The sequence below is a fragment of the Salmo salar genome, chromosome ssa18 (assembly GCF_905237065.1).
Source record: "Salmo salar chromosome ssa18, Ssal_v3.1, whole genome shotgun sequence".
Classification (NCBI taxonomy): domain Eukaryota; kingdom Metazoa; phylum Chordata; class Actinopteri; order Salmoniformes; family Salmonidae; genus Salmo; species Salmo salar.
In genome coordinates, this window is record NC_059459.1 from 78559505 (window position 1) to 78573482 (window position 13978).

Genomic DNA, 13978 nt, shown 5'->3' on the forward strand with positions numbered 1-13978 from the left:
GACAACTCCAACAATGGACTAATGAAACAAGTACCAAAATATGGTTTTGGATGGAGTTTTCCTTCAACTGGTTTCTAGAACTCCCTAGAAAACTGTATGGTATTATTCTGTAGTGATGAAATTAAAACCTTTTCAACACATGAAGTCAAACAGTTACACACCAACACTAACCATGGTGGGGTGACTGAATTTAATATATAATTATACACCAACACTAACCATGGTGGGGTGACTGAATTTAATATACAGTTATACACAAACACTAACCATGGTGGGGTGACTGAATTTAATATACAGTTACACACCAACACTAACCATGGTGGGGTGACTGAATTTAATATACAGTTATACACAAACACTAACCATGGTGGAGTGAGTGAATTTTAATAATTGATACATTGAAGTGAGGCACTGGTTGGCAGAAAACCAACCAACCACTGTAAACAGTTATTACTCAGTATGATGGTACTGTCTAGTAGCATCTGTGAGGTGTACTACAAAGCAGCATCAATGAGCTAGCCAGCTAATTTTCATAAATAACCGCAAATTAATTGATTTGAGTTCATTCAAAACGCTGACGTGAGTTTTGGTTGTTGAGTCAATTAGACCACGGCCATTTCAAGCTTACCGGTATCTTTCTAAAACTGTTTTCCTGCTTTGTGATGTTATCCCACTCCTTGTTGTTTGACATGACAAGCAGTGCAGTGGCATGATGGTACAAACACACTGGTACCCAGAATGGCCTACTAGTGTTTCTCAACCTTGTTCTAATCAGAGACAGGAAAGCTATGTTTTGTGCAATTGCACATTTAGGGGCGGTTTCCTGGAAACCAATTAACCCTAGTCCTGGACTGAAAAGCATCTGTGTCCGGGAAACTTCCCCTAAAACTAGCATTATAGAACTGATTAAGTTGTCAGCAAACAACATCCCACAGAGCGGAGGTTGAGAAACACTGAAGCTTCTTCAGATGCGTTTTATTAATGCACACCCAGGATGTTAATCTGCAGTGAAGACGCGTGCAGCGATGTCATCCAGTAGCCAGTCTACTCCGGTCAGTAGGTTCTCTCCTGTCACAGCACTGCAGCCGATGATACACCAGTGGTGGGTCTTAATGTCATCCAGGCCCAGGGCCTACACACACACACACACACACACACACACACACACACACACACACACACACACACACACACACACACACACACACACACACACACACACAGAGAGAAATAGATGAATACAAGTATTAGACATGAAATCAAAGTTATCAAACAATGTATTTCCAACCCACGGATGATTAAAACACAGAAATTGTGAGGGAGTGTGTGTTTGTGTGTGTATGGGGGGGGGGGGTACTGTGTTCCCACCTCTCGAATGGTCTCTTTATTCAGGGATCCAGGCAGGTCCTGTTTGTTAGCGAACACCAGGAGAGTAGCTCCTGATAACCTCTAGAGAGAAAAAGAGAGGGTAGATAAATGGAGAGAGACATCAACAGTTAGTCATTCATAAATGTTTGTGTGTGGTATGCACTGCTCCATGCGTGTGTGTGACTTTTTGGTGTGTTTACTCCTCTGTGTGTGTGTGTGTGTGTGTGTGTGTGTGTGTGTGTGTGTGTGTGTGTGTGTGTGTGTGTGTACCTCCTCCTGCAGCAGAGAGCTAAGTTCCTGTCTGCAGTCCTCCAGTCTCAGTCTGTCTGCGCTGTCCACTACCCACACCAGCCCATCGGTGCTCTCAAAGTAGTTCCTCCAGTAAGAACGAAGAGATTTCTGACCGCCCACGTCCCAGATGTTTAACTTGAACCTGAGGAGGACGACGGGAAGAGAAGAGGATGAAAAGAGAGGAGTTAATGAAAGGTGTGTATTCTCCATCTGCCTAAGAGAAGAGGTGTAAAATGACTCTGCTGATTATGCTGGTGTGTTTTGACTTACCCTTTATGTTCCAAGGTTTTGATATTGAACCCCAGTGTAGGAGAGATGGTACTCACATCCTCGCCATTGAACTTCTTCAGAATAGTGGTCTTACCAGCGTTGTCTAAACCCCTGTAGTACATAGTTAAGGACTGGGAATGGCCGGGGGGGGGACCTCCGTACAGATTAGAGGGTGACACACACATCATTTGCAGCACTTGTTATAAGGCAGTGATAGCCATATAGCTGAGTAATCGTTTTAACCATGTTAGCCAGTGGGTTAACAAACGTAGCTTATAAACATGGCAAGATATGTAGCCTAGCTACGGACGTGACTGGTCGTAGTAGCTAGCTAGGCCTACTTGCTGACAAGCGAAGCTAGATGGCCACAGCTAACTGGCCACTTTAGAAAACACAAATGTATCAGGCCCAAAGGCAGGCGACAAACTAGTCCGATCACATAGGTAGATACGCGGATGAAAGTGGTTTATCTAGTACATATAGTCATGTAGCTATAGATAGGTAAACATCATAGCCAACTAACTCATCACAACTGTTATTTCATTGCAGAAAAAAAAGGATACAACATAAGTAGTCGCATCTCTCGCTCCTTGTGCTTCATTTTCTTCAGTATCGTCAGCAAACCCATCGTGACGAACGTTTGGTAAACTATTTAATATAAAACGGAAGTAACACAAGATAAATAGCGGTATAATGTTTTAACTTTTGGTTATAATATCAACACATACATTGTCTCTCAAGACCGTTGCTATCTAAAACAAGCACGCAGCTCCAAGACAAGCAGGAAGTTGATACTAAAGTAGTCCCGCCCGCTCTAATCGTGGATTGGTGAATGTTTGGGACAAGCTTCAGATCAGAATATGATTGGTTGACTTCAGCGTCACTCAAAAGGCTTTAGGCTATTTGATTCGTGAAGCGCCACCAAGGCAAAGGTGCGGCTGTGTTAATTCAGAGGGAGAAACAAACGTTTGGAAACGTATATTTTGGTTTCCACTAGTTACCACAGCGAAAAGGTCAAACTTGTTTATATTGTAAAAAATTAATGAAAACAAAAATGAATGTGCTTTTTGGGTCTTGGTTAGGGTTTGGTATAAGGTTAGCAGAGGAGTTAGGTTTAAATCTCATTTTAAGAAGAGGAATTGTAGAAATAGGCGGGCTATATGACTTTGTGGCTGTGGTAACGACCTTATATTTTGTGACAAAATAGCGCAACACGCGGTTCATATCAGGGACGACAATGTTAGGAGATATTGTAGGCATTAGATTGTTCAAAATGAACAATTCTTACTTCATTAGAGATTATTGGTTAATTCCACACTTTACCTTTTATGGAGACAATAACACCAGCCTGTAGTGTCATCGGGCTTAGATTTGTTTATTCTTCTCTTAATAGACATGTACACTACATAACCAAAATAATGTGGACACCTGCTGTCGAACATCTCATTCCAAAATCATGGGCATTAATATGGAGTTGTGTGGCCTACCACTTTGTTGCTCCTAGATGTTTCCACTTCACAATAACAGCACATACAGTTGACCGGGGAAGAAATTTGATTAACTGACTTGCTGGAAAGGTGGCATCCTATCCAGCGGAATCACAACCGGACGTGATTGGGAGTCCCATAGGCCGGCGCACAATTGGTCCTGCGTCGTCCGGGTTTAGACGGTATAGGCCGTTATTGTAAATAAGAATTTGATCTTAACTTTATTTTTTATTTTATTTCACCTTTATTTAATCAGGTAGGCTAGTTGAGAACAAGTTGTCATTTGCAACTGCGACCTGGCCAAGATAAAGCGTAGCAAATCGACACACAACAACACAGAGTTACACATGGAGTAAACAAAACATACAGTCAATAATACAGTAGAACAAAAGAAAACAAAAAGTATATATACAGTGAGTGCAAATGAGGTAAGATAAGGCAATACATGGGCCATGGTGGCGAAGTAATTACAATATAGCAAATAAACACTGGAATGGTAGATGTGCAGAAGATGACCTGACTTGCCTAGTTAAATAAAGGTTTATTAATAAATAAATATATATATATATATTTAAATGATGGTGCCACGTTGAAAGTCACTGAGCTCTTCAGTAAAGCCATTCTACTGCCAATGTTTGTCTATGGAGATTGCATGGCTGTGAGCTCAATTTTATACACCTGTCAGCAAAGGGTGTGGTTGAAATAGCTGAATCCACTAATTTGAAAGGGGTCCACATACTTTCGTATATCCAGTTATGATCAAATCATTTGGTCAGTTATTTGACGTTTCTTATTCGATTCGTGATTAGACTATGAAGATGATGTTGATCTTTGTAGTAATGTGTAACAACAATCGTATGTAGCAAACAATCTACCTGATTTACTCAAAATATATAGTTGAAGTCAGAAGTTTACATACACCTTAGCCAAATACATTTAAACTCAGTTTTCCACAATTCCTGACAATTAATCTTAGTAAAAATTCCCTGTCTTAGGTCAGTTAGGATCACCACTTGATTTTAAGAATGTAAAATGTCAGAATAATAGTAGAGAGAATTATTTATTTCAGCTTTTATTTCTTTCATCACATTCCCGGTGGGTCAGAAGTTTACATACACTCAATTAGTATTTGGTAGCATTGCCTTTAAATTGTTTAACTTGGGTGAAACATTTCGGGTAGCCTTCCACAAGCTTCCCACAATAAGTTGGGTGAATTTTGGCCCATTCCTCCTGACAGAGCTGGTGTAACTGAGTCAGGTTTGTAGGCCTCCTTGCTCGCACACGTTTTTTCAGTTCTGCCCACAAATGTTCTATAGGATTGAGGTCAGGGCTTTGTGATGGCCAGTCCAATACCTTGACTTTGTTGTCCTTAAGCCATTTTGCCACAACTTTGGAAGTATGCACCACTACAGTCTGATGGGTTAGAGAGAGATGATAACACCACTACAGTCTGATGGGTTAGAGAGATGATAACACCACTACAGTCTGATGGGTTAGAGAGATCATAACACCACTACAGTCTGATGGGTTAGAGAGAGATGATAACACCACTACAGTCTGATGGGTTAGAGAGAGATGATAACACCACTACAGTCTGATGGGTTAGAGAGAGATGATAACACCACTACAGTCTGATGGGTTAGAGAGAGATGATAACACCACTACAGTCTGATGGGTTAGAGAGAGATGATAACACCACTACAGTCTGATGGGTTAGAGAGATCATAACACCACTACAGTCTGATGGGTTAGAGAGATCATAACACCACTACAGTCTGATGGGTTAGAGAGATGATAACACCACTACAGTCTGATGGGTTAGAGAGAGATGATAACACCACTACAGTCTGATGGGTTAGAGAGAGATGATAACACCACTACAGTCTGATGGGTTAGAGAGAGATGATAACACCACTACAGTCTGATGGGTTAGAGAGAGATGATAACACCACTACAGTCTGATGGGTTAGAGAGAGATGATAACACCACTACAGTCTGATGGGTTAGAGAGAGATGATAACACCACTACAGTCTGATGGGTTAGAGAGATGATAACACCACTACAGTCTGATGGGTTAGAGAGAGATGATAACACCACTACAGTCTGATGGGTTAGAGAGATGATAACACCACTACAGTCTGATGGGTTAGAGAGATGATAACACCACTACAGTCTGATGGGTTAGAGAGAGATGATAACACCACTACAGTCTGATGGGTTAGAGAGAGATGATAACACCACTACAGTCTGATGGGTTAGAGAGAGATGATAACACCACTACAGTCTGATGGGTTAGAGAGATGATAACACCACTACAGTCTGATGGGTTAGAGAGAGATGATAACACCACTACAGTCTGATGGGTTAGAGAGAGATGATAACACCACTACAGTCTGATGGGTTAGAGAGAGATGATAACACCACTACAGTCTGATGGGTTAGAGAGAGATGATAACACCACTACAGTGTGATGGGTTAGAGAGAGATGATAACACCACTACAGTCTGTCTGATGTGGAGGTCTACCATTTTTTTTTCTGAGGTCTTGGCTGATTTCTTTTGATTTTCCCATGATGTCAAGCAAGGAGGCACTGAGTTTGAAGGTAGGCCTTGAAATACATCCACAGGTACACCTCCAATTGACTCAAATGATGTCAATTAGCCTATCAGAAGCTTCTAAAGCCATGACATCATTTTCTGGAATTTTCCAAGCTGTTTAAAGGCACAGTCAACTTAGTGTATGTAAAGTTCTGACCCACTGGAATTGTGATACAGTGAATTATATGTGAAATACTCTGTCTGTAAACAATTGTTGGAAAAATGACTTGTGTCAAGCACAAAGTAGATGTCCTAACCTACTTGCCAAAACTATAGTTTTTTAACAAGAAATTTCTAGAGTGGTTGAAAAATGAGTTTTAATGACTCCAACCTAAGTGCATGTAAATTTCCGACTTCAACTGTAAGTAAGCCTATGTCTCCAGCCTATCCACGATCCGTGCCAGCGAAATTCACCGCGTTGATTGAAATTATGTCTGTCTAATCCTACCTCTATATGGTATCATATCCCTAACAGTGTCAGTCATGGTGTGGGGTGGCATTTCTTTGGGGGGCCACACAGCCCTCCATGTGCTCGCCAGAGGTAGCCTGACTGCCATTAGGTACCGAGATGAGATCCTCAGACCCCTTGTGAGACCATATGCTGGTGCGGTTGGCCCTGGGTTCCTCCTAATGCAAGACAATGCTAGACCTCATGTGGCTGGAGTGTGTCAGCAGTTCCTGCAAGAGGAAGGCATTGATGCTATGGACTGGCCCGCCCGTTCCCCAGACCTGAATCCAATTGAGCACATCTGGGACATCATGTCTCGCTCCATCCACCAACGCCATGTCTCACCACAGACTGTCCAGGAGTTGGCGGATGCTTTAGTCCAGGTCTGGGAGGAGATCCCTCAGGAGACCATCCGCCACCTCATCAGGAGCATGCCCAGGCGTTGTAGGGAGGTCATACAGGCACGTGAAGGCCACACACACTACTGAGCCTCATTTTGACTTGTTTTAAGGACATTACATCAAAGTTGGATCAGCCTGTAGTGTGGTTTTCCACTTTAATTTTGAGTGTGACTCCAAATCCAGACCTCCATGGGTTGATAAATTGGATTTCCATAGATTATTTTTGTGTGATTTTGTTGTCAGCACATTCAACTATGTAAAGAAAAAAGAATTTAATAAGATTATTTCTTTCATTCAGATCTAGGATGTGTTGTTTAAGTGTTCCCTTTATTTTTTTGAGCAGTGTATTATATTCATAAATGTCTTATTTTGCAGTTTTTTTTATTGAACTGTTACAATTTTATAAATCCCTCAAATTTGTGAAACTTAAAAAGTTGGAAAAATTATAAGAAGTCATGTCTCTGAATGTCTGTTAATGTCTCATTGCCTTGTCACATATAAATGATGTTCTGAATTATTATTATTTTTATTATTTATTTATAAAAAAAAATTGGGGGGTTCAACTAGTGTTCTATTATTATATTTTTTCATTGTTTTCACAGGAATGTCCCTGTGTCGATGTGTAATATTGTTATGATTATTGCAAGAAAAAATATATTATAATAATAAAACAAACAAAAAAATAATAAATAAATGTCTACGTTTCTGCTTCACATTCTCGTACAGCGCCTACACTTCCTACAAAATCATAAAATTCCCAGCACGTGGTGTCGAAAAGAAAAGCACGGTCAAATATGGCCATGTCCGCAGGGCGCCCGTTGATCAACTTCCTCCTGTTACTTTGCAACCATGCCATTTAGAATAAACCGAAACTGAAAGCACAAGATCCTAGCCCCCCTCCCTCTCCTCCCCTCCTTAAGGTGCTGCCCGACTGTACAAACAGGTGGGCGGTTTCTACAAACATTATAAGAGTGAAAGCATGCTCCAGCGTCTGCAATTCAAGCGTAAAGAGACGTCTTGCAGGTAAACTGACAGCCAATATCCTGCTCATTTATCCAAGGAGGCGCTGTAGGGTTTTACAACAAGTTGAGAAGATCATAGGAATACCGTAGTTCCATATCCAGTCTTGAAAAGGAAATGCAAGCATCTTTGCCTGTGGCCGTTTAGAAACGTTCCCTTTATTTGCTGTTGCGGTTGACGGTGCACCATATGGGACCATTACTAAAAGATATGCCGCTGGTGGCATCCTTCGTCGACTCGCGATCAGAAGGCAGCGGAACGTCTTTCTCCGGTGAGGACTACCCAAGCCCATCCGAATCGGTAAATTACACTGTTTATTGAGATATTAATAGCAAGTAAATGCATAATTAATCACTTATATTCTAGTATAAATATTAAGATAATGAAATGATGATCAAATTGTTTGTGATGCTGGTCTAATACTTTTCTCACTTCTGCATCTGTAGTACACTGTAAAACAGCAACCAGTGTTCCTATATGATGTGCAGGGTTTTGTTTCAGCCCAGCATTAAAACATTTGCAGCACACCTTGTAGCTCTCCATGACTGGTTATCACTTGGGCGTACAGGTGGTCAGATCACTAGTTATAGATCACCTGGGCGTACAGGTGGTCAGATCACTAGTTATAGATCACCTGGGCGTACAGGTGGTCAGATCACTAGTTATCGATCACCTGGGCGTACAGGTGGTCAGATCACTAGTTATCGATCACCTGGGCGTACAGGTGGTCAGATCACTAGTTATAGATCACCTGGGCGTACAGGTGGTCAGATCAGCGTATAAAGAAAGATCACTGTTTTATTTTTATTAAGGTGTATTATAACCTGTATGTTACTGAGTTGATCACACATTTTATTTCCAGGAGAGAGGAGGACAGAAAGGAGTGAGTGTGGACCGGAGAGGTAAAAGAAGGGTGAAGAACAGAGATGCTGCCAGGAAGAGCAGGAAAAAACAGACGGAGAGAGCAGACATTCTCCACCAGGTCAGTCTGGCTCCTTTATCTTTAACCCAGATTTCTCTCCTTTACATTTATCCTCTCTTTCTCTCATGTTCTTTGTTCTCTCTTACTCTCTTTTCCTCTCTCTTGTGCTTTCTCTCTCACTTCTTAACTTTTTCTTGTATATTTTCAGTTTCTCTCTTTCATCCTCAACTCTCTCTCGCTCTCATTTCTATTTCAATTTAAGGTCTTTATTGGCATGGGAAACATATGTTTACATTGTCAAAGCAATTGAAATAGATAAATAAACAAAAGTTAAATAAAAAATGAACAGTAAACATTACACTTTCAAAAGTTCCAAAAGCATGTAGACATTTCAAATGTCATATTATGTATATCTTTTATCTCTCTCTCTCTCTTTATCTGTTTCTCTCTCTTTATCGCTCTCTCTCTCTTTATCTGTCTCTCTCTCTTTATCTGTCTCTCTCTCTTTATCTCTCTCTCTCTCTTTATCTGTCTCTCTCTCTTTATCTCTCTCTCTCTTTATCTCTCTCTCTCTTTATCTCTCTCTCTCTTTATCTGTCTCTCTCTCTTTATCTCTCTCTCTCTTCATCTGTTTCTCTCTCTTTATCTGTTTCTCTCTCTTTATCTCTGTCTCTCTCTCTCTCTTTGTAAGTCGCTCTGGATAAGAGCGTCTGCTAAATGACGTAAATGTAAATCTCTCTCTGTCTCTTATCTCTCTCTCTATCTCTCTCTTTATCTCTCTCTCTTTCTCTCTTTCTGTCACTCTCTGACTCTCTCCCCCTCCCTCCCACCTTCCCATTGTTCACTTCCTCCTGTGTGTACTCTCATGCATGTGGTTTATAGTAAGGCTGGTTACTCACAGAGAGGGCCAGGGATCAATAACTATGGTGTGTGTGTGTGATGCAATCTGCCTGTGCAGTCGGGCAGAGCATTTCTGGGAAACCCTTGCTCTAAAGAGAAACCCTCCCTGCCTCTCTCACCCCTCCCTGCCTCCCTCACCCCTCCCTGCCTCTCTCACCCCTCCCTCCCTCCCCCTGTCCCTTTCTCATAGTACACTACATAGGGAATAGTGTGGCAACTTTATTTATGACACTCACACCTCCACCATATAGCTAACTACTGGAACAACACACTACTGTTTTACCATGTAGCGGTGTAGCTAACTACTGGAACTACACACTACTGTTTAACCATGTAGCGGTGTAGCTAACTACTGGAACTACACACTACTGTTTTACCATGTAGCGGTGTAGCTAACTACTGGAACTATACACTACTGTTTTACCATGTAGCAGTGTAGCTAACTACTGGAACTACACACTACTGTTTTACCATGTAGCGGTGTAGCTAACTACTGGAACTACACACTACTGTTTTACCATGTAGCGGTGTAGCTAACTACTGGAACTACACACTACTGTTTTACCAGGTAGTGGAGTAGCTAACTACTGGTACTACACACTACCAACATGTAGCTTTACTTCTTCCAGTGTGAAAGTAGCTTGGTAACTTGGTGAACTATATTTTCAGAGTGGCTTCCCCAACATTTTATAGTGGCGTTCAGAAACTCTGCAGGCTATCCCTAACCGCTGTCCTAGAATCAGAACCAACTTTCACTTTCTCTCTCTTCAACCCACAATTACTCTGTCTAAGAACAGGATGTTCCACCAGTGGACTAGTGAGCACCAAAAGTACTGGGACAGAGTCCATTTTTTATTATTGTTTTGGCTTTGTACTCCAGTACTTTGGATTTTAAATGGTACAATGACTACGAGGTTAAAGTGCTGTCAGCTTTAATTTGAGGGTATTTTCATATCAGGTGAACCGTTAAAAAAATTACAGAACTTTTTGTACATAGTCCCCCCCATTTTAGGAACCAAAAGTATTGAGACGAATGAATGGTAAATAATGAATAATTATGAGTCACAAAGTTAGACACAAATATCATACCTCCCCCAAAAATGCGAATCTCCCCTGTTATTGTAATGGTGAGAGGTTAGCATGTGTCTTGGGGGTATGCTAACCTTCCCTGTTATTGTAATGGTGAGAGGTTAGCATGTGTCTTGGGGGTATGCTAACCTCCCCTGTTATTGTAATGGTGAGAGGTTAGCATGTGTCTTGGGGGTATGCTAACCTCCCCTGTTATTGTAATGGTGAGAGGTTAGCATATGTCTTGGGGGTATGCTAACCTCCCCTGTTATTGTAATGGTGAGAGGTTAGCATGTGTCTTGGGGGTATGCTAACCTCCCCTGTTATTGTAATGGTGAGAGGTTAGCATGTGTCTTGGGGGTATGCTAACCTCCCCTGTTATTGTAATGGTGAGAGGTTAGCATGTGTCTTGGGGGTATGACATTTGTGCGTCTGTAACTTTCTCACTCATAATTATTCACGATTCATTCAGGATTATCCATAATCATGGTAGCATCCACATTAATGTAGAAGTGTTTAGAAACATATTCTTATTTACAATAAAAGTGACTCTAAAATGACACAATACATTATTTACCATTCATTTCTATTGGGTACAAAATAATCTGAAACACTACCAAAACAAACAGCAAATGCATCCAACAAATTTGTAGAGTCACAAGCTTGATGTAGTCAATACGTGCTATGAATATGGGACCAAATACTGAACTTCTGACTACTTTAAAACACAAGTGAATTTGTCCCAATGCTTTTGGTCCCCTAAAATGGGGGGGACTATGTACAAAAAGTTAATTAATTTCTAAACGGTTCACCCGATAAGGATGAAAATACCCTCAAATTAAAGCTGACAGTCTGCACCTTAACCTCGTAGTCATTGTATCATTTAAAATCCAAAGTACTGGAGTACAGAGCCAAAACAATAATACAAAATGTAACTTTTGTAGCTCACTGAAGGTTTGTGTGTGTTTGCATATTAGTATTGCTAATAATAGCAATGCTAACCAACATCTCTCTCTCTTTCTCTCTTTCTTTCTTTCTTTCTTTCTTTCTTTCTTTCTTTCTCTCTTTCTTTCTCTCTTTCTTTCTCTCTTTCTCTCTTTCTCTCTTTCTCTCTTTCTCTCTCTCTCTCTCTCTCTCTCTCTCTCTCTCTCTAGGAGCTACAGACCTTGGAACGTTCTAACTCAGCTCTAGAGAAGGAGATTGCTGGTCTGAGAAGAGAGTTCCGGCTTCACACAGCCACGCTGGAGCAACATGAACCTCTCTGCACCCTCCGGCCCTCCTCTATACCCGCCAATGCCCCCTGCTTCCAGATCCTGTCCCCCTCCGCTTCATCTATTGCCCCTGTGACTACCCCGGGACCCACTGTGTCCCCTGTGACTACCCCGGCACCCACTGTGTCCCCTCAAACTACCCCGGGCTCTCTTCTTACCCCAGTAACTGGAGGGCAGTTGGCTTGTTTACCTGCTCCTGCCTCTTTACCCCTCTCCACTCTCGTCACTGTTCCTTCAACTGCCCATGTGACTAACCCCTACCCTTTGCTTTCCACTCTATATTCCCCAATATCTAATATTTCCCCAAACAATCTTTGTGCCTCTCTAATTACCCCCAAAACTAATATTTGTCCTCTAACTACCTCAAGAACTAATCTTGCCCTTCCAAATATCCCTACCCCTACTCTGTCATCCACTTCCTACCCTCTGACCATGTACCCTCTGAACTTGTCTACCCCAGCCATTGAAACCCCAATAGAATTGTCTCTCTCCGACATCCTGGACAGTCCTGATTGGCTCTGCGATCCTGCATCACCCAACTGGGGCGAGTTCTAATGGACCAATCACACTGTTTGGCGAATGGTTAAAAGCAACCTGTGGTAGCTCGGCCCTATTGCCTCTGACCACAGAACATCAGTACTGATTTTCTGGCAATTTCCTGACGAATCTCCACGTTGAATCTCCACTGTCCATCGGCAGACAACCACCAGGTGATCTACAGCCAACGTCTGTGATGATGTGTCTTTCATGGGGTAAGATTCCTGGCACCCTGTGAAAGAGTCATTTAGGTTTCTGTAGAAAAGAACAGATAGACACTTAACGTTTATGGACTCTGGTGTTTGGTACATGTATATACCAAGCACATGTAATGGGTGTTCACATCTTGTGAGGAATTCTGTAGCTGTTATGTTGATTTGTGCTGGCCCCACGGGGGGCCAGCACAGGAAATGTATGAAATGTATGCATTCACTACTGTAAGTCGCTCTGGATAAGAGCGTCTGCTAAATGACTAAAATGTAAATGTAAAATTTACTGTTTGTGTTTTTGAATAATCGGCCCTGTTCATTGGTCATAGCAGACTAACCGGCCCTGTTCATTGGTCATAGCAGACTAACCGGCCCTGTTCATTGGTCATAGCAGACTAACCGGCCCTGTTCATTGGTCATAGCAGACTAACCGGCCCTGTTCATTGGTCATAGCAGACTAACCGGCCCTGTTCATTGGTCATAGCAGACTATTGGCCCTGATCAATGGTCATAACAGACTAACCGGCCCTGTTCATTGGTCATAACAGACTATTGGCCCTGATCAATGGTCGGTGATGAACTTCTTTGAGAGTGGAATAATTGATTGATTGATTGGAATAAGCTTTTAAACTCTTCATTAGAACCTCACATATTGAGTTCATTTATTTGTGTATAAAATCAACAATTCAATTGACTTTCAAGCCTTTTAAGTGTGATTTTAATTAATTGTAAAAAGCTGCAAATGTATGAACAGGCTATAGACAAAACAAATAGCATATGACTATATTTGGAAAACCACATCTCATGCAATATAAACTACATCTATATTCAAAATACCCCAGATTTTAGGTTTAAACATAGGATATACAGGTAACTGCCAAAATAAGGGGAACTCCAACACAAAGTGTCTTAATAGAACGTTGGGCCACCGCCAGCAGCACAGATGCACCTTGGGTATAGCAGTGGCTTCAGAAGGTATTCACACCCCTTGACCTTCTCCACATTTTGTTACGTTACAGCCTTATTCTAAAATTGATTAAATTGTATTTTTCCCCTCATCAATCTACACACATTACCCTATAATGACAAAGCAAAAATAGTTTTTTAGAAATGTTTGAAAATGTATAACAATTTTTTTTTAATGAAATATTACATTTACATAAGCATTCAGACCCTTAACTCAGTACT

General features: G+C 41.4%; 2 protein-coding genes across 2 annotated transcripts; one reads left to right on the forward strand and one right to left on the reverse strand.

The window, feature by feature from the left end:
• Nucleotides 1-373: 373 nt before the first annotated feature.
• arl2 (ADP-ribosylation factor-like 2) lies at nucleotides 374-2683 on the reverse strand. The gene is given in 5 exon segments (NM_001140942.2): nucleotides 374-1132; nucleotides 1369-1449; nucleotides 1639-1801; nucleotides 1930-2040; nucleotides 2493-2683. Coding segments are annotated over 5 exon segments (555 nt in total). The 5' UTR covers nucleotides 2558-2683; the 3' UTR covers nucleotides 374-997.
• A 5035-nt stretch (nucleotides 2684-7718) lies between these two features.
• Nucleotides 7719-13484, forward strand: batf2 (basic leucine zipper ATF-like transcription factor 2). The gene is made up of 3 exons (XM_014156668.2): nucleotides 7719-8183; nucleotides 8746-8865; nucleotides 11928-13484. Exons 1-3 carry the CDS (start codon nucleotides 8073-8075, stop codon nucleotides 12597-12599), a joined length of 903 nt encoding a protein of 300 aa, XP_014012143.1. The 5' UTR covers nucleotides 7719-8072; the 3' UTR covers nucleotides 12600-13484.
• The last annotated feature ends 494 nt before the right edge of the window (nucleotides 13485-13978 follow it).